The sequence below is a fragment of the Melospiza melodia genome, chromosome 21, assembly GCF_035770615.1.
Source record: "Melospiza melodia melodia isolate bMelMel2 chromosome 21, bMelMel2.pri, whole genome shotgun sequence".
In the NCBI taxonomy this organism is placed as follows: Eukaryota; Metazoa; Chordata; class Aves; order Passeriformes; family Passerellidae; genus Melospiza; species Melospiza melodia.
In genome coordinates, this window is record NC_086214.1 from 8407618 (window position 1) to 8427783 (window position 20166).

Sequence of the window (20166 nt, forward strand, 5' to 3'; positions counted from 1 at the left end):
GTTCCAGAGCCCCCCAGCTCCTGGTCATCCTCCAGCTCCTGGTCACTCACCGGCCAGAACCTTCCAGAGGCCCCAGCTCCTGGTCACCCACCTGCCAGAAGGTTCCAGAGACCCCGAGCTCATGATCACCCACCTTCCAGAAGGTTCCAGAGCCCCCCAGCCCTCTGGCCCTCCCGTGCTCAGCACCAAGCTGGGCTGTTCCAGTCCCCAGGAATGGGGTGCCTGAGGCCCTTGTGGGGTTGGTGAGGGTCTAGGGGTCAATGGGGCCTGTGGGGCTTACAGGACATTTTGGGGCCAGTGGGGAGTGGGGGCTGGCTGTGATAATGGGGTTAGGGGGGCTCTAGGGGGGCAGAGGGACTGGGGGCTGGAAGGGGATCCTCTCATCCAAGTCTCTCCACACCCCAGGCACCCAGGAAGGGATTTCCATCTGGGAGCCCAAGCTCCCATGCTGGGGAAGGGGCTGTTTCCAGCCCAGCCTGGCAGCTCTGGGCCCCCATCACCCGTGCCCAGCTCCCCTCTGGCCCCAGATTTGCCCTGGAGAAGACGGGGGGTGGTGGCAGCTGAGCCCTGACACACTCAGGGCACGAATCCGTGACCTCCAGGAGTGGGGGGGATGGAGCAGCAGGAATTTGGGGGTGACAGTGGGGTCAGGGGGGCTCTAGCGGGGTAGAGGGACTAGAGGGGACTGGGGGGGTGGGGGGCTGAGTGATGTGGGGCTGGGGGCTGTGGTGGGCTCGGCGGGGTTAACCAGGGGAAGATGGGGCACTGCAGAGGAGAGGGAGTGGGAGGGATGCAGGGAAATGGAGGGGAGGCAGGGAAGGATGCAGAGGAAGACGCAGGGAGGGATGCCGGGAGGGAGGGGAGGGATCGGAGGAGGGATGCGGGGAGGGACGGAAGGGTGGCAGGTGGGAATGCAGGGAGGGCTGCAGGGAAATGGGAGGGATGGGAGGGGTACAGAAACACAGGGAGGAGCAGAGAAGGATGGGAGGGATCAGGAGAGGGATGGAATGGATGGGAGAGTTGCAGGCAAATGGGAGGGATGCAGGGATGTGGGAGAGAGGAGAGGGATGCAGGGATGCAGGTGAGGATGCAGGCAGGGATGCAGGCAGGGATGCAGGGAAGGATGCAGGGATGCAGGGAAGGATGCAGGCAGGACGGATGGCAGCTTGCAGACAAATGGGAGTGATGCAGGGAGCCAGGAGGACGCAGAGTGTCCCCCACAGACACAGCAGGATCCTGGCAGGGATCAGACACAAAACTCCCGGTGCTGCTCCACACGGAGGGAGAGGGAGGAGCAGGATGGATCCGCAGGGAAGGAGCAGGATAACCCTGCCAGGAAGAAACCTCTCGGTGCCCAGCAGGGTAATTTACAATATATACTGTATATTTATTATAATTGCACCAGCTCACGGCATCTACAGCTGTACTCACAACCCAGAGAGAGAGCGCACGCGCGACAGGAAAATACTGAAGTATTTCTACAGAGTATTTGTTCCAGTTGGCTCCCTCCCGGCAGGAGACAGAGACTGTAAAAGAGGAAGACTGGAATTGTTCCCTGATGTGCTGGCTGCTCCGCGGCGCCGCTGCGGGCGGGGCTCGGCTCCTGGGGGGCCGCGGCCCCACGGGGGCTGCAGGGACATCGATCCCCGCTGCTGGCTCGGCTCTGGCTGTCGGCAGGGCATTCCCCCGTGGCCCAGCAGGGTCGGGGCTCCACGGCCGCTCTGGGGGGCTCTGGGGGCTCTGGGGGCTGTGGGGCAGCAGCTGGAATTGCTGGGATGGTTTGTGGAGCGCGTGGCTCGGGGTGTGTGGGGATGCTGGGGGAATTCGTGTCCTCCATCTCCCCCCAGGCTCCAGGAGAGCAGAACCTTTTGTCTCCTCCTCCTCCTCCTGCCACTGTCACATCCAGCGCTGCCACCCTGCCCAGGCTGGCGTGTGGGGACAAGCCGCACATGGAGTGCCACCAGTGTGTCCCCTCCTTACCTGTTCACCCCATCTCTAACACCTCTGGACACCCAGGGGCTGGCACCCGTCACTGCCCAGCTCCTGGCATTTCTCTCCAAGGGCTGGTGGACCCTGGACACGCCAGGTTTGGGAGGCTGACCCTGAAGTGCCCTTGCTCCCATCCCTGCTCCATCAGGCCCAGCTGACGAGGCTGAGCTGGGCTCCAGAGGATGCTCCCGACCCCGGCTGGCCGGGAACCAGCCAGAGCCCGGCCGTGCGTGCAGGGGCAGCTGCTGTCCCACCCCGCCAGGCCCATCCCCATTGTCCTGCTCCAGCCAGCCGCGAACGCGGGGCCAGCGGCGTCAAACACCGACCCCGGGGCCACCGCCGTCCTCAGCGCCTGGGGGCTTGGGGTTTTTTTGGGAAATCAGCAAAATCCTGCAAAAGGCGGGCGGCAGGCCGAGCCCGGGACCCTCCTGCCTCTCTCTTCCCATAATTGAGTTTAAAAAGCAGCCGCTTTTCCCCGGATCAGGAGGGGACAGGGGCTGCGAGCCCAGAGGTGGGGCAGGCCGTGGCAGTGCCAGAGGGTGGCCGGGTGCACCCCCTGCCCAGCCCCAGCTCCCCCCTCCCGGGGTGCCCCCAAACTGGGGGGTGGGTGGGTGCCAGGGCCGGCTCCTGAGCTGGGACAAGCAGCGTTTTTCCCTGGATCTCCTCACTTGGGAAGAGAATTACAGGTGCTGCCGGCTTTGTTCATCCATGGCTCGGCGTGTGCTCAGGTCTGGGGGCACCCCAAAATGTTTTGCAGAGCCCCTGTGCCCCACGACACCCTGGGGACAACTTTGCTGGGGGAAACAGGGCCTTGCTCACCTCTGGTTGGCATCACACCCTCCAGCTGAGCCTGCCCCCCCATCTGCCCACCTCCCCGGGATGCTCTTGTGCTAAAAAACAGTCAAACAACCCCCAAAAAAGCACAGGGGGACGCCAGGGGTGTCCCCAGCCACCCCCACCCTCTGGCCCCAAGGTCTCTGCAGAGCATTTGTTCCCTCGCTCTCTCTGTGCTCGCCCGCCCCACCCCGCCCCACTCGCAGAAATAAGAAGAGATCCGAGATCCTCCCCTTCCCCATCCCGACCCCAAACACCCCGGAGCGGGGGCAGCCACCCCCTCCCAGGGCCTTCCCATCCGAGTTCCCGTCCGTGCTCTCCCCCAGAGCTGCCAGGTCCATCCTGAGCATCCCCCGGCTCCTTTCCACCTCCGCGCGGGTCCCGTCCCTCCTTGGGGGCACAGCTGGGCTCTCGGGGGGCTCAGAAGCCGGCGCTCTCCGAGCTGCTGCGGCTGTTGTAGCTGGGGCTGCGGCTGGGGCTGCGGGAGCGGCTGGGGGGGCTGCGAGTCCGGCTGCGGCTGCGGCTGGAGCTGTAGCTGTCGTAGCTGCGGCTGCGGCTCCGGCTGTACGAGTAGGTGCTCAGCGAGCTGGAGGACGAGGGGCTGGGCCGGTAGTAGGGGATGGGACGCTTGCGGGCGCTGTGAGTGGAAAAGGGAAGCTGAGTCAGGGCAAGGGGGTCCTGGACGCTGGAAGGGCGCTGGACCCCCAGCATTGAGGCAGGGCGGCCAAGCATCCCAGCGGGGAGGATGTGCCACGTCCCCGTCCGTCCGTCCATCCATCCATCCATCCATCCATCCATCCATCCATCCATCCATCCCTCCATCCCGCTCCTCCTCCCCTGCGCCCTCCCCCGGGGTGTTAGTCCTGGATTAGGCAGCGTCGAGGGTGGAAAGTGAGCAGGTTAATGTGGCTTTTGTGTTTCCCAGACACCAAAGATTGAAAGCTGCTGCAAAAGAGACGGTCGGGATTAGCGGGAGGCGAGCTGCAGCCCGCCCGGCGCCTGAGGATGAGGAGGGACGCGGGAGGCACGGGGACACGGGGGACAGCGACATCGGGAGTCGGCCCCTTGTCCCTTGTCCCAGCCTGGTGTTAGTGGGACCAGAGAGTGGCTGGGTGCTGGGGGCATCCTGAGGTGTGAGGAGACACAGAGGGGTCCAGGAGGAAGAGGAGGAGGAAGAGGAGGAGGAGGAGGAGGAGGAGGAAGGGGGAAGGTTACCCTGGGAGCCAGGCTGGCGGCGATGCTCTCCGGGAGGGACCTTGGGATGAAATGGAAAAGGAGAAGTTGGCATCACTGAGGTAGGACCACGTGGTGGAGGGTTTGATGGCAACTGGAGACAGGGCAGGTGTCCCCTGTGGGGCTCCTGGCTGGGCTCTGGGGCAGGCAAAGGGGGCTGGGGGTGTTTCCCTGGCTGCCCCCTCCCCACAGCGTCCTCTACACCTCACAGAAATGGCTCTGCTCCTCCTGAACCCTGAGCAGAGCAGGGTCTGCCACCCCCATCCCCCCCAAGGACGGTGAGGGGATGAGGTGAATGGTCCCCACAGGGATCATGGCCTGTGTGCTCCAGTCAAGCCCTGCCACCTCCCTGGGGACATCCTGGGAAAACCTGGATGGAGCAGGAGGGATGGAAAACCAGACAGTGGCACCTGGGCTGGGCTGGGAGCAGCTTTCCCAGCCCATTCTCTTTCCAGGACATCCATCGGGGAGAACTGTAGGGAGCTCTAACCCATGGGCTCTGCAGTATTCCTCCTGTCCTCCCTCCTGACAACTCCAGCCCTGCCCAGGCAAAACAAAATCCCTCCCACAGGGAGGCAGATTTCTGAAAATCCAGCCCCCCCTGATCACCCAGCTGATAGTGGGAGAGACAAATAGGTCAGCAAGGAGGTAATCTGGGCTGGGCACGGCCCCGCCGCCAGTGCTGCATCTTAACGAGGTGCTACATATGCACACAGTGTTTTGTCTGGCAGGAAATATTGCCTGTCTTACAGCTCAGGATCCTGAGGCAATAGGACCCCAAGGAGGAGAAGACAGCTTTTGGAGGGCAGGGGAGACATGGTTGTGGACGTGAGCGCTGCTGGAATGCGCGCAGCGGATTAAAATTAATTCCTGTTTTCCTGCCTCGGAATAGGAAGAGATCAGAAGGTCACAGCATTGGAGGCAGTCTGGTCACCCATCTGTCTGGGCCAGCTGATTCACCCAGCCATCCTCAGAGCTGTCTGTGCATCCACAGAGCTGCTGCTGTCCATCCGTGTGTCCATCCATCCACACATCCATCCATCTGTATGTCCATCCATCCACGTGTCCATCCATCTGTCCATCTGATTATCCGTCCATCCATCCATCCATCCATCCATCCATCCATCCATCCATCCATCCATCCATCCATCATCCGTCCATCCATCCATCCATCCATCCATCCCTCATCCATCCATCCATCCCTCATCCATCCATCCATCCATCCATCCATCCATCCATCCATCCATCCATCATCCGTCCATCCATCCATCCATCCATCCATCCATCCATCCATCCATCCCTCATCCATCCATTCCTCATCCATCCATCCATCCATCCATCCATCCATCCATGCATCCATCCGTCCGTATGTCCATCCATCCACTTGTCCATCCATCCGTCTGTCCGTCTGTCTATCTGTATGTCCATCCATCCCTCATCCATCCATCCATCCATCCATCCATCCATCCATCCATCCATCCCTCCATCATCCATCCATCCATCCATCCATCCCTCCATCATCCATCCATCCATCCATCCATCCATCCATCCATCCATCCATCCATTCATCCATCCATCATCCATCCATCCATCATCCATCCATCCATCCCTCATCCATCCATCCATCCATCCCTCCATCATCCATCCATCATCCATCCATCCATCCATCCATCATCCATCCATCCATCCATCCATCCCTCATCCATCCATCCCTCATCCATCCATCCATCCATCCATCCCTCCATCATCCATCCCTCCATCATCCATCCCTCCATCATCCATCCATCCATCCATCCATCCATCCATCCATCCATCCATCCATCATCCATCCATCCATCCCTCATCCATCCATCCATCCATCCATCCATCCATCCATCCATCCATCCCTCCATCATCCATCCCTCCATCATCCATCCATCCCTCATCCATCCATCCATCCCTCCATCATCCATCCATCCCTCATCCATCCATCCATCCATCCATCCATCCATCCATCCATCCATCCCTCATCCATCCATCCATCCATCCATCCATCCATCCATCCATCCATCCCTCCATCATCCATCCATCCATCCATCCATCCATCCATCCATCCATCCCTCATCCATCCATCCATCCATCCATCCATCCATCCATCCATCCATCCATCCCTCATCCATCCATCCATCCATCCATCCCTCCATCATCCATCCATCCATCCATCCATCCATCCATCCATCCATCCATCCATCCATCCATCCATCATCCATCCATCCATCCCTCCATCATCCATCCATCATCCATCCATCATCCATCCATCCATCCATCCATCCATCCATCCCTCATCCATCCATCCCTCATCCATCCAGCCATCCATCCATCCATCCATCCATCCATCCATCCATCCCTCCATCATCCATCCCTCCATCATCCATCCCTCCATCATCCATCCATCCATCCATCCATCATCCATCCATCCATCCATCCATCCATCCATCCCTCATCCATCCATCCCTCATCCATCCATCCATCCATCCATCCATCCATCCATCCATCCATCATCCATCCATCCATCCATCATCCATCCATCCATCCATCATCCATCCATCCATCCATCCCTCCATCATCCATCCATCCATCCATCCATCCATCCATCCATCCATCCATCCATCCATCCATCCATCATCCATCCATCCATCCATCATCCATCCATCCATCCATCCCTCCATCATCCATCCATCCATCCATCCATCCATCCATCATCCATCCATCCATCCATCCATCCATCCATCCATCCATCCATCCATCCATCCATCATCCATCCATCCATTCATCCATCCATCATCCATCCATCCATCCATCCATCCATCCATCCATCCATCCATCCATCCATCCATCCATCCATCCACCCACCCACCCAGGCCCCCTTTGGGGTCAGCTGGCAGCAGAGCCCAGCCCTGGGCGGTGTCAGTGTCAGTGTCAGTGGCTGTGGCCGTGGCAGTGGCCGTGGCAGTGGCAGAGCCTTTGTCCCGTGCCAGGACACACCTGGTGATCCTCCTGGGCTCCATGAAGCTGGGCGAGTCGCGTCTCCTCTTCCTGATGGGGGAGTAGCTCCTGGAGCGGCGCCGGGGGCGGGCGGGATCGGGGTCACCGTGACGTGTTCGGGGCTCGTTGTCCTTCTCTCTACAGCCCGGGGAGGAGGAGGAGAAGGGTCAGGGAATGGGCTGGGGTCCCGTGTGGCACGCAGGGACACCCTGCGGCAGCAGTCACTGCCCGGATGTCACTCCCACCTGGGGCTGGCCTTTCCAGCGTGACCAACAATGACACGTCCCCTCCCCGAGTCATCAGCCGGGACCGCCCTGAGCCGCGATGCCCCCTGAGCGCCCTGGCACCCGCGGTGTCCCCGTGCCCTGTCCCCTCGGGCCTCACCTGCTGGCTGGCTTTTTGGGCGAGGGCGAGCGGGAGCGGCTGCGCGCTGCTCTCTTCTCCCGGGAGCGGGAGCGGGACTTGGACGGGGAGCCGCTGGAGCTCCAGGAGCTGCTGCGCTGGCCCGGGCTGGGGGACGGGCTCTTCCTCCGCTCCGAGGCGTGCCGCGAGTGCTTGGCTGACGACTCCGAGCTGCTGTTGGGCCGGCCCCGGTGGTGCCGCTCCTTCACCCTGTGAGGGCAGATGCCAGCGCCGCCTCGCACCTGTCCTGGCCGGCAGGGTGTCCCCACCCCAGCCAGGGACCCCAGGTTCCCATAAGGAACGCTTCATGACACCAGTTTTTGACTGGGCTACATCCCTGACTGTAGAGCACGGGGTTTCCATTTGCTCGGCATCCCGCATGCTGTGGGATGCTGTGATCCCCTGCTGCCATCCGGGCACTGCCCTTCGCCGTGGGATAATCCCTGGCAGGGATGGCCCTTCCCACAGTGCTACCATTGACCTAACGTGGCTCCTCCCTATCCCCATCCCTTCCCTATCACCATCCCCGGGTCTGTTCCCATCGCCATTCCCATGGCCAACTCGTCCTCATTTCCTGTCTCTTTCCCATCCCTGCTCCACTCTCATCCCTTGAGCATCCCAACCCAGCCCCGCTCACAGCTTAGCCCCCAGGGCTTTGCCTGGATGGGTTTAAGGGATTGCAGGGAGCTGCACCCCAAACATCCCAGCCCAGCTCCCATATCCTCAGCTTAGCCCCCAGGGCTTTGCCTGGATGGGTTTAAGGTGCCCACAGGGAGCTGCGCCCCAAACATCCAAGCCCAGCTCCCATATCCTCAGTTTAGCCCTCAGGACTCTGCCTGGATGGGTTTAAGGGATTGCAGGGAGCTGCACCCCAAACACCCGAGCCCAGCTCCCATATCCTCAGCTTAGCCCCCAGGGCTTTGCCTGGATGGATTTAAGGTGCCCGTAGGGAGTTGCACCCCAAACATCCCAGCCCAGCTCCCATATCCTCAGCTTAGCCCTCAGGACTCTGCCTGGATGGATTTAAGGTGCCCGCAGGGAGCTGCGTCCCAAATATCTGATCCCACATCCCGGGCAGGGACGGCAGGAGCCCATGCCGGGCACTCCCTTACTTCTTGCCGTGCGCTCCGTGGTTCCTGTCGGGGCCGGCGGGCGGGTGGTACGGGTGGGAGCCGGCCGAGCCCTCCGAGTCGCTGCTGGAGCCGGCGGGGCTGAGCGGCGGCGGCGGCGCCTCCCGGGGGCCCGGGGGCCGCCCCTTGCTCTGGCCGCGGTGTCGGGGCGGCGGAGAGGCGCTGCGGGAGCGGTGCCGGTGCCCGTGCTTGGCCCGCTCCGGCGAGGGCGAGCGGGGGCTGCGGGCGCCGTGACGGCCGCCCCGGGTGCGGGGGGACGGCGGCTCCGTCCTGCCGTGAGCCCGCGGAGAGGGGGACGCCGAGGCCGGCCTCTGGCAAGGGGGGAGAGAGAGAGAGAGAGAGAGAGAAGGAGGGAGAGGAGGAAGGAGAGAAGAAAGAAGGAGAAAGGGGATTTTAACGGGGGGCGCCGGGCCGGGGGCGCAGATCACAACGTCAATGCACATCGCATAAGGCAGGCTACACAGACGCTACTCTGCACCTTCCTGTCGCCCTCAACAACGTGGGTCATGCAAACCTCCGCATGCAAAACGCCAAAAAAATAGAACTCAACTTAAATCGTAATCAAAACCCAAAGGAAGGGGTGGGATGGGAGGAAAAGAAATAAATCCAATGAAAGCCCCAAGTCGTCGGGGAGGGAAAGCTTGGAGGGAAAGAAACAAACACCCCCCACCCCAAAAAACACCTGGAGAGGGGATAAAGCAAACCCTGGTGCCCGCCCGCCCCGACCAAGAAAGGGGAAGGGAAAAGGGGGATAAAACCCAAACGAAGGAAGGAAAATGGGGGAAAAATTAAAAAAAAAAAAAAAGAAAAGAAAATATGAGAGGAGGGAAGGTGGGGCAGTGGGGGAGAGTAAATCAGACTGAGCCGAGGGGAAAGGGTCGAACCAAAGAGGGCTGGAGGTGATGGGGTCTGCTCACACAGAGGCATGCACATATATAGAGATATATGTTCTGATACGTGTAGATTTTATCAATAGTACGGCTTTCGGCTTAAAACAAATCCAGAAACGAGGAAAAAACGGCACAGAGCGACAATGGAGGGCAAGGCAGGGCAGGGGGCCGGGGGGGCGAGAAGGCATAAAAGAAACCAACAAAAAAGAAAGAAGAAAAACCATCCAAATCAAATAAAACTTTTTAAAAAAAATAATAAAAATAAATAAATAAAAAACAAAGCAAAACTTCACAAATGTCCTCGTTACTGAGATAAACGAATGTCTCTGAGCTCTTCCTGGGACACGCATTGAGCTGTTAGCTGTGACTCTGCAGGGAACTGCTAAGTCCTCATCAGCACTCAACACAGACTTTGCTTTCTGCTTCCTTTTTTTTTTTTTTATTTTTTCCATTATATGCTTTTTTTTTTTTTAAGTCCCTCTTGGTTAACATCCACTTACCAAAAAAGTGGCATTTCCTCCTTTAGTAGGTAAGGTATGAAGAGAAGGGAAAAGCGGGGCAATATAAGTGCATCATTAGATTCACAAAAATGCAAGAGAGAAAGAAAGAGCGAGAGAAGGAGGAGAGACAGAGACAGAGCCAGAGAGAGGAGAAATAAAACAAACCAACTCACTTCTCCTATGGGGAGGGGAAACCTTGGCCCACCACTGTGGCCAAGCCCTGAGCACTGAGACCTCAAGGGATTTTGCCCAGCCCTGAGGCTCCCAAATATCTCAGCTCCTCTGAGCCACAAACCCTGCCTGGGTGTTCCCCCCATCTTTGCAAACACCACAAGACCAAAAGGATGGGTGGAAACAGCTCCTGTAACACCAGTCCTGCCCAAGCTGGCAGACCCCAGCTCAGGGGGCTTTGGGGTCTCCTTCCCCACAGCCACAGCCCAGTGCCAGCTCCCTGAGAATCCCTGGAGGGTGAATCCTGCACAGGGCATTGCTGAGCCCAGCCGAGGGATCAAAAGGGGTTCAGGGATATTGGGGTGGTGCCAGGATTGTGCCACCATGCCCAGGGCTGGTGACCCCAGTTCCTCACCATCCCACCAATGAATGCTCAGTGAATCCTCGAGGCTGAGCTTCTCTCCAGCCATCCCACTGTGTTCTCAATGCCACTTTTCTCCCCCCACAAAAGAAGGGGGCAGGGTGAAGGGCTGGCATTCTGGGGACCGCCACGAAGATGCTGCAAAAGGGACACAAAGCTTCCATGTCCCTGAGCATCCCAGACTGCTCCACACCCCACCACCTTCTTGTTCCCGTGGAAAAGCCAATCCCTCCAGCCACAGAGCAGCAAGCTGCAGCCAAAATGGGGGGATTTGGGGGTTTTATTAAAAACCAGTTGCTGTTGCAATGGCTGCAGCGAGGGGGAGGCTGGCAGTGATGATCAGCCCTGCCCAGCTGTCCTGCAAGGATCTGCTCCAGGAGGGATCAGCAGCCCCAGAGAGGGGGATCAGGGGAGCCCATGCCCAGCCCCCACACCCCAGGAGAGGAACATTAAAGCGGAGAAGATGATGATGAAGAAGAAGAGGACGATGAAGAGATAAAGAGAGGGGGTTCCTCTCTGCCAGGGTGGCATTTTGGCACTGGCTGGCCACTGGCCATGCCATGGGCTCGGGCTGTGGGATGCAGGGCTCCCACCCAAACCCTGGAGTCTCCTGCCCTGGCGTGCAGGAAGGCAGCAAAGGTAAAAGCATCTCCAATAAACCCAAATTGCCAAAGAGGGAATTTCCCTCACCCTAAGACAGAAAACACACTGGGCACCTGTGGGGATGGGACAGCCAGGGCAGGGATGCTGTCACCTGCCCCTCACAGGCTGGGATGGCCTGGACCTGCCTCTCTCCACGCAGGAAGATTTACACCTTTCCCTACTGCAGCCTCCCTCAGTATTTTCCCTAAGCTGGGTTTTTTCCCCCTGAAGAGGGGCTAAACCCACACATCTCCCCAGATTTCTCATTTCTTACCCCATCCATCCACCCCAAAACCCCCTGTGCCCACTTCTACCCGTGGCCACTGCCCCTGTTTGTCCCTAAATATCTTCACCTTCATTTAATGGGGGATTGAAAGGGAACAGCCGTGCTCGGCCCCTGAATGGAAAGGAACACAAATTCAGAGGGCTGAAAGACACAGAAATGCATTCTACCGACAGCACGAGGAGACGGGGAAGAGAAAAGGGGGGAAGAAAGAAAAAAATATTACGTGGACAGGGCAAAAAAATATATTAAAAAAAAAGAACGTAAGAGAAGAGCATGGCTTTGCAGCTAACTGGGGAAAACCATACAAATAAAAAAAATAATTATATATAGCCACCAAAAAGAGACAAAATGAGAGACAGAGAAGGGGAGTGAGAAAGAAAGAGAAAGAAAGTCAGAAAGAAAGAGAAAATAACATTAAATCAAGCTACGGTGCTTTTCAACAGGCTCATCTGCAGAAGTGAACGTGCAGAGGTGGACAAAATACCTACCTTTGGAATTGGCAGTGACAGGAATGCAATAATAAAAAAAGAAAACAATAATCTCCACATTTGGAGGGCAGAATGGGAAAAAGACAAGGACTCTTTAGTACGGCGATCCAGACCCCTCGGCTAATCCCGTTTGCTTTGCTTAGAATTTTTTAAAATTTACTTTTAAAATTGGTCTCTTTAGCTTCTAATTTTTTATTCTCTTTTTTAAAAATGTTTTGTTTGTTTGTTTGTTTGTTTGTTTAATCGGAAGGCTGCGGCCTCCGCCGAGCGGGGGGGCCGCGGTGGGGGTGGCTGGCTGGTGTCTGTAACCCGATCAGGCTGCGGTTTTCACTCTTTCAAAGTCACTCTACAAACATGGCAAAGTCCCGGGTAACATGCAGGGAAGGCGATGGATGGAGGTGGGACACGGCGAGGGATGTCGGGGTGTGTCGGCCCAAAGAAAACCGGAGAAAGAGAGGGGCTGGAGGGTGCGTGTGGGCGAGGAGGAGGAGGAGGAGAGACCCAGGAGGAAGGCTGGGAAGGCAGCGGGGATGGATGGAGACAGGACTGGGTATTTAAAAGGGGCACCCAGCGGCTCTGGGGGTGCTGGGGTGGGCACCGGAGCTTTTGGGGGGTCTGCGGGAGCTGGGGAGGGGGCTGGGGACTCATCCTGTGGGGATGCAGGATGCGGGACAGCCCCGCAGCCCGCGGCCTCATCCTGCAGCCGGGCAGGGAAAGCTCGCCACGGCAGCAGCATCCAGCCGAGGACACCAATTTGAGGAGGAAAAGGGCAATTCGCTCCTTTGCAGTGCAGAGCTGCTGGGTTCTCTTCCCTTTTAAATTCCTTGTTCAAAATATAGAAAATGGAAATACAATGTTCAGCGGCCGTAAATATTTAGAAAACACATCGGGCTTATGTTTTTGTTTTGTTTTGTTTTGTTGTTTTGTTTTTTTTTTTTTTTTCTTCTCCACATTAACACACACAAAAGCAAAAAGTTCTAGAACAACACGACGACGACGGGGCGGGGGGAAATAAAAATAAGAGAAATATATATCGTTTGCATTTCTGTACATCACAAGGGAAAAGAAAATAAATCATGAGAAAGGAAACTAAAACAAGGGGGCGGGAAAAAAAAAGCACGTTTCATTGCCCTTCCCTCCCCCTCGTCCCTGCTTCTGCTGAGCAAGAAATGGAAGTGTATATTACCGTTTGGGTTTTTTTCAAATGGGAGGCTAAAGAAAAACACAGATGGGATTAAAAAGAAAAAAAAAAATAAAAAATAGAAACCAGAGAGAGAAAGAAAGAGAGAGAGAGAGAGAGAGAGAAAGAGAGAAAGTTGTTGGAGAAAAGTCCCGCTGGTGCCGGGGAGCCAAGGGAGCTCGGCGGCCTGGGCGCTGCTGGGCTGGGCAGGGGAGAGCGGGGCCAGCCCGGCACCCGACCCGCCCCAGGCCAAGAAGAAAGCAGAGAGGTGCCCCGAGAGCCGGGCAGGGTGCTGCTGCTGCTGCTGGGGGTGCTGGGCTGGGGAGGGTGAAGGGCACGTGTGGGTGGATGTGCACCCCGTTTGCTGGGGCGCCCCTGGTCCTGCAGGTGTTGGGGTGTCGGTGTCGGTGCTGCCAGCCCCAGCTGTGGGAATCAAGCTCTCTGGGGATCTGTGAGTGGAGTGTCCTGCTTTCACTCAGCCCCCCTCAGCCAAAGCAGGCTCCTCACCATGCCAGCACTGGTTAAACTGGGGCTGGCGCCTGGGTTAGGGCTTTGCAGCACTCAGCAAAGGAGAAGCCTCTAAGGTTTCACCAAGAGTTTCACCTCGGGATGCTGAGGCAGAGCTGGGGATGCTCAGCTCTGATGTCACCTGCCATGGGGACCTCAAGGTCCTAAAATCTGAGCATCCAGCATCAAATCCCCTCCAAACCCTAACTAGGCCAGAATGGTTGAGCACTAGTGCTGGCCCTTGGCACTAGGGAGAGTTGGGGTTGGTGGGCAAACAAGAATTTTCCTGCTTTGGCCGTTCTTTGGCTGCCTGGGATCAATCTCAGGGAGGTGCTGAGCCCGGTGATGACCCTGGCAGGTGATGCTGGCCTGCCAAGCCATCACCCCGGGGGGGTGACATCCGCAGGGCAACGTGTGGCTTTGGGACAGGGATGACCTGTTGGCTGCCCTGATTTCTGCCCCAAGGCAACGGGCTGGCTTCCCCTAGGGAGATCGTGCACCCAGCGCGGGGTCGGTGAGTGCTGGGAGGGTGCAACCCGCACCCCACATCTCCCCCGTGTGCTCCGGTTGGGCAGGGCGGGGAGCAGAGCGAGTGGGGAAGGAGGGCAGAGGAGAGCAGGGGGGCAGTCCTGTGGAGGGAGGAGGGCAGGGAAGCGAAGAGTGATCCAAGAAAAGCCTACGTACATCCGAGGGCTCCGGGAGCGGGGCGCCGTGGCTGTGGCGGCCGTTCTGGGCGCTGCCCTTGTGCCCGTTCTGGTGCGGCGAGGCCGAGCGCTGGGGCGAGGGCGAGGACGGGCTGCGGCTGGAGCGGGCGCTGCTGCCCTTGGGGCCATCCTGCCGGCGCTTGGGGCTCACCCTGAGGGGAACAGCGCCGTCAGCTGCCGGCACCCCGGCCCCGAGCCCGGACCCCCTTGGCCCGGCTCTGGCAGAGCCGCCGGCTGCAGCGCCGGAGCCAGAAATGGGGTGAGAATTGGTGCTTTGTGCTGTCTTTAGTTAAAAATTGAAACCCCGGCTGGGGACCATGCTCCCAAACCTTCCAGAGATGCTGCAGCACCATCCCACTCCCCTCTATGGGTGTCTCAGGGGTGTCTCTGCCACCTCCCTATATCCTCAATCCCCTGAGGTCTTCAGCCCTGGGACACCTCTGCCGCCCGCCTTCTGCCCTCCATCCCCCAGAGTCCCCATCCCTGGCACACCTTTGGCACCTGCCTTTACCCTCCCTTCCCTGAGGCCTTCTCCCTTGGGACACCTCTGCCACCTGCCTCTGCCCTCCATCCTCCAAGGTCCCCATCCCTGGGACTCCTCTGCCTCCCACCTTCCACCCTCCATCCTCCAAGGTCCCCATCTCTGGGACTCCTCTGTCACCCACCTTCCACCCTTCATCCTCCAAGATCCCCATCTCTGGGACACCTCTGCCTCCCACCTCCTGCCCTGTACCACATAAAGCTGCCATCCCAAGGACATCTCTGTCCCTGCCCTCTACCCCACAGTGTCCCATGCTGGAGTCTGGGGCTGGCTGTGCTGGTGGGGACGGAGGTCCCGGGCTGTCCCTACCTGCCCGGGGATTTAGAGCCGCTGTCGTCGGAGGAGAGCGAGGCGCTGTGGGAGCTGCAGGAGCTGCGGCGGTGCGAGCGCCAGGCCGGGGACTCGCTGCGGGACCTGCGGAGAGGGCGGCCGGGGCCGAGGGACAGCTGAGCGCCCGCGGGGACACGCAGGGACACAGAGAGCCCCACCGCCCCCGCCAGCCCGGCTCTCACCTCTTGCGCTCTTTGTTTTTCTCTTTCCGTTTGTTCTTGGGGCTTCGGGACCTGCGGGAAGAGCCGAAAGCTGCAGATGTGGGAGAGGGGGCAGCGCCTGGGGGTGGCTTTCCCAGCCCCACAGAGACACCCAGGCTGCGGGAGGAGCGAGGGGAAGGAGCTGCCTGGTCTGGAGCTGGGCTCCACTGGGGTTCAAAGCCTGGTGGGGATCCCAGATGGATTTGGGGGGACTGTGGGGTCAGATGCAGGTTGGTGAGACCAGGCAGGAGAAAAGAGGGGGACTGGCTCTGCTCAGCATCCTCAGGGCTTGGGACTATTGTCACCCTCCCACCCTCCCTGCACCCTCTCTGGCATCCTTTGTCTGTTTTTCACACCTTTCACCCTAAAATACCAGTGTTGGCAGAGGGTATCATCAGAGAGCAGGGCAACAGTCAAGGTTTGCCCTGCCCATGACTGCCTGGGATCCCTTTTCCTCCCCCAGGGGACATTTGAGGTCCCACAGTCAGCCAGAGTGGCCTTGTGCCACATCCAAGGGCAGAGGACACACAGCAGTGTCCAGCTATGGGCTGGGGAGGTTCATCACGATGGGCAGAGGGGAGGGGGCAGCAGGAGGGGACAGCAGGGGTCCCTGGCAGGGGAAGCTGGCAGCTGGTGGCACTGGGGTGGCTCCTGGTGGCTGTCACTCTTACCTGTGTCTTCTCTTTTTTCGTGACCCCGACTCAGACCTAAGGGATGAAGAGGAGGCAGAGATGAAGGAAATACACTGATTTGGCCAGGGGGGAGCAAAGGCTGGGCAGTTTCCAGGCATGAGGAGAAGGACAGGGAGATGGCCCTGAGGTGGGCTGCTGGATGGGGCAGGTGACAGTGGCTGTGAGGAGGTGATGGCCCCATGAAAATCATCAGGATCCATCCCTATCCACTTCTAAATCCCACCCCAGCCCAAGGGCCTGAGCAGCCCCAACCAGCTCCTCTGTCCCCAGCCACCCCTGCTGTCCCCAGCCTGCTGTTGTGTCCATCCTACCTGTCACGTCTGTGTTTCTTTCCAGTCTTCTTTTTCTTTTCCTTGCGGATGGGTGAAGCGCTGTCACAGCTGGAGGGGAAGTGGGTGCCCTTGAGCAGGGAGCAAGGCACTCCCCAGTCTCTTTCCCCTGGCCCATGGGAGCCTGCTCCCCCCACCCCCAGCCACATTCCTTCCTCTGGACCACCCCATGGGATGCATGAACATCACATGGCAGTTATTTCCTGAAGGATTTGGGCTGGTGGACAGAAAGGGACTTTTGGCAGCAGGGCTCTGGCTGCCTTCAATTCTGGAATGCCCAAATCCTGCTGTGTCTCATTGCCACCTCGTGGGCTTTGCTGCCTCCAGCAGGAGACAAGGTGGCCAATTCCCAGGGGGATTTCTGAGGGGGACAGTGGGTGGTAGAGGCCAGTCTGTGCCCAGTGGCCTTGCAAGCCCAGAGGGGACCCCAGAGCCCTCCCAGCCCAGTGGTCACTCACCTGCGCTCTGAGCCAGGTTTCCTCTTTTTGCTGCCATGGGAAAGGCAGAGAAGAAAGGGACATTAGGGACAGCAGTGCTAAGTGTGAGCTTTTGGGCAGATGGACCCTTCACAGAGCCATACCCTGCCTGGTGCTGTGCCCTGTGGCAGCAAGTTCCTTCCCCACATGGACCAGGCAAGGTCCCAGCAGTGCATGCAGTAGGTGTGTGCACACATATGTGTGTGTTGCAGCATCAGTACATGCAGATGCATCACACCTCTTAAGGGTGCACATTTAGGGATGTACTGCCCCCCAAAGTGGGGTGACTTGCCCCTCCAGAGGCTGGCAAAGGGCTGAGCTGGGAGGTGAGCTGCCCTCCAGAGAGAGGAGAGAGCACAGGGACAGCGGGGGACTCACCGGCTCCGACGGTGACCTGATTTCTTCTTCTTTTTCTTCTTGGGTGGAGGAGAGGTGGAGCTGCTCGAGCGTCTTTTCAACCTGTGGGTGACAGCAGACAAGGCTGGGAAAAGAAGAAGGGCCAGGCCCCTGGGCTCTGTGTCCCTGGAAGGGCACCCTGTGCCCAGCAGGTGCCCAAAGCCACCAGACCTGTACTCGCGGTGGCCGCTGTCCTCGCGGTAGCACTCGGCCGAGCAGTCGCACTGCAGCAGGCAGCCCTCTCCATAGGCAGGGTACTCCACCTCGTACTCCTCCCCGTCTGCCCCGTGGTGGTTCTCTATCACTCTGCCAAAGGAGGAAGAGCAGGATTAAATTGGGGATCCCCATTGCCTGTGTCCCACCAGAGCAGCTGGGGCAGCTACAGGGCGTGGGTGACATTGCCTCTGCCACAGCATCCCCAGGGAACCTTGGTCATGTCCCTTGATGTCCACACACAGCAAAGCCCCAGGGTGGAGGTCTGCTCAGGGTGTTCCTGTGGCTCCAATCCCTGCAGAGATCCCCACCAGGCTGGCACAGGGACACTGTGACACTCAGGCCACCATCTCCCCTCAGCCTCGTTTGAGCCCCTTTTGGCTTGGCTCAAGAGCTGGGGCTGAGCAGGAGGCTGGCTCAGCCCAGGTGGGTTGCAGGGCTGGATAAGGGTGAGAGGAGCTGGCAGAAGACCAGCAGTGGAAATTTAGGTGAGAACTGCCCAGGATGATCTGGGCTTCGAGGCCAGCACCCCACAGTGCCACCAGCTCAGCCCTGGAGCTTCAGGCAGGTAATGGTCAATGTCCCTCCTAGGAGCAGGTGAAGAAGGGGTGGAGGGACATCACGCCTAGAGCCATCAGGGTCTCTCTCTCTCTCCCCTGAGTGATTTCATCAGCATTAATTTTTCCCACTGCCATGGAAACCGGCATGAGGTTGCCATTGACTACCAGGGCTGTGGGCCGGGCTTGGTAGAGGCCTGGCAGCTGGACTAGGACAGTCTCAGGAGTCCCTGGCCAACCTCTTCCTGATGCCCCCACCTCCCTGGGCTGGCACTGCCATCAGGACAAAACCCACAGGGAGCCTCTCATTTGCTCTTGGGGGATGTAGGACATCTCACCCATGGAGGGACAAGGACATGCAGGTGCTCTGGAAGGAAACTTAAGAGATGAGGACAGGCATGGAGGGTGCCCAGCACCACAGCAACCTAGGTGTTTGCTTCCCAAGGGAGATCAGAAATGATGTGGGTCCTCTGCCTTTCCCAGCCTGGAGGTGAGCAGTCAGGGATGCTGGTGGAGAAGTGCAGCCCCACAGCACCAGTGCCTTGGCAGCCTGGCCATTGCCTGAGAAAAGCGAAGCTCCCAGTCCCAGACTGCAGATCTGACAGCGGCACGTGTTGGCATCCCTGGCCACAGGCAGGCCATGGGCTGTTTAACCTAATTAGAGATGCCTTGGACCGAAACTACGCACGAGGCACCCTCCCCTGACCATGGATGATCGCTCAAGCACGACTTGGGCTCCCTTCTGTGCCACCACCATGGCTGGCTGGGTCCTCTCCACATGACTCCTGCTTTGGCCATGTCCCAAAGGCAGAATCAGCCTTTCAACCACCCACCCAGCCATGGGAAGGGGGAGAAAAGAGGCAAAGAGAGAAGGGAGAGAGGTTAATTCTGTGTGTGTGTCTCTGCTCTGTGAGCAGGCAATGCTCCCTGCCAGAGCCTGCTGCCAGCATCTCACCCATTAGCTGTGCTCAGCAGCTCAAGACCAGCCTTGTGCTGTTCCAATTATCCCTCCCTGCCCAGCACACGCTCGCCTTTGTCTGCAATCCCACCAGCCTGTCCATCAAACCCTTCTCCTTGGGGACCGGGCTGTACCGAGCTGTGCACACGGAGACGGGAGCTGGGAGAGCACAAAGAGCAAAGTCAGGGACTCAGGTGCTCACAGCTCTGCTCGATGCCTCACTTTTCCCTGGGGAGTTATGCAGATGATGCTGAGCCCTTGCATTGGCTCTGAAACAGGACCAGCTGGTTCAGGCTCATAGTCCCAGCAGCCAAGGACCATGCAATAAAAGCCCAGAGCGGTGCTGGAGCAGGACCAGCCCACGAGATGTTCTGCTGAGCACTCTCCCAGCCACCACAAGGGCTGAGGTTCTTTATTTAAACTTTATTTAACTCCCTTGTCCAGCCTCTTCCTGCAGCAGAGACCTTTGGCACTCAGGATATCCTCCAGCAGCTCAGATCCCTGCTGCTTGAGGAGCCACCTCCTTTGGAGCCAGCCTCCTCAAGCGCCTCTGGCTTTGCTCTCCTCCGAGCAATCCTTTGCTGTGAGACTGCTCCTTCCAGCTCAGCACTATTATTTATAGCCCTGGGGCTAATCTTTAATGATTACCCTTCGTTTTGCAAAACCAAGCCTGTAAAGGTGACAGCCAGGGCTGCCTGAGTAACTTTCAGGCACCTTTGGCTTCCCCGTGTGCTCGTTACAGTGCTGGCCCTAACGAGCCTGCCAGGAAGATGCCCTGGAGATGACTCCTGCCCCCACCAGCAAAGGCCACTTGTTAACACCTCAGGCATGATGCTCAGTGACCTGGGCAGGTTGGTTTCCCCCATGCCTTGTTTTTACCTGCCTGGAGGAGGATCATCCTGAATGTTTCATGCTGTCCCAAGCCCCCATGAGCCCCATGCAGGCAGGGCACAGCCACGTCCCTGTGTCCCACCCTGCCTGGCGTGCCAGCAGAGTGGTGTGAGGGAGGCTCTCCCTGCTGCCATGGCTTCCCTGCCTCCCCCCTCGCCCTGATTTCCTGACCCTAATGAAGC

The 20166-nt window shown here is 58.6% G+C and overlaps 1 protein-coding gene across 1 annotated transcript in view; it reads right to left on the reverse strand.

The window, feature by feature from the left end:
- Positions 1-3127: 3127 nt before the first annotated feature.
- The window catches only part of SRRM3 (serine/arginine repetitive matrix 3), a 31363-nt gene continuing 14324 nt past the window's right edge, over positions 3128-20166 (reverse strand). The window contains exons 4-15 of the mRNA XM_063173739.1: positions 17537-17671; positions 17348-17428; positions 16952-16981; positions 16476-16544; positions 16144-16179; positions 15455-15505; positions 15252-15356; positions 14382-14553; positions 8595-8923; positions 7465-7692; positions 7081-7218; positions 3128-3460 (exon numbers count right to left, since the gene is read on the reverse strand). Of these exons, the coding sequence (XP_063029809.1) occupies positions 3244-3460; positions 7081-7218; positions 7465-7692; positions 8595-8923; positions 14382-14553; positions 15252-15356; positions 15455-15505; positions 16144-16179; positions 16476-16544; positions 16952-16981; positions 17348-17428; positions 17537-17671 (1591 nt within the window). The 3' untranslated portion in view covers positions 3128-3243. The remainder of the gene's footprint in view (positions 3461-7080; positions 7219-7464; positions 7693-8594; positions 8924-14381; positions 14554-15251; positions 15357-15454; positions 15506-16143; positions 16180-16475; positions 16545-16951; positions 16982-17347; positions 17429-17536; positions 17672-20166) is intronic.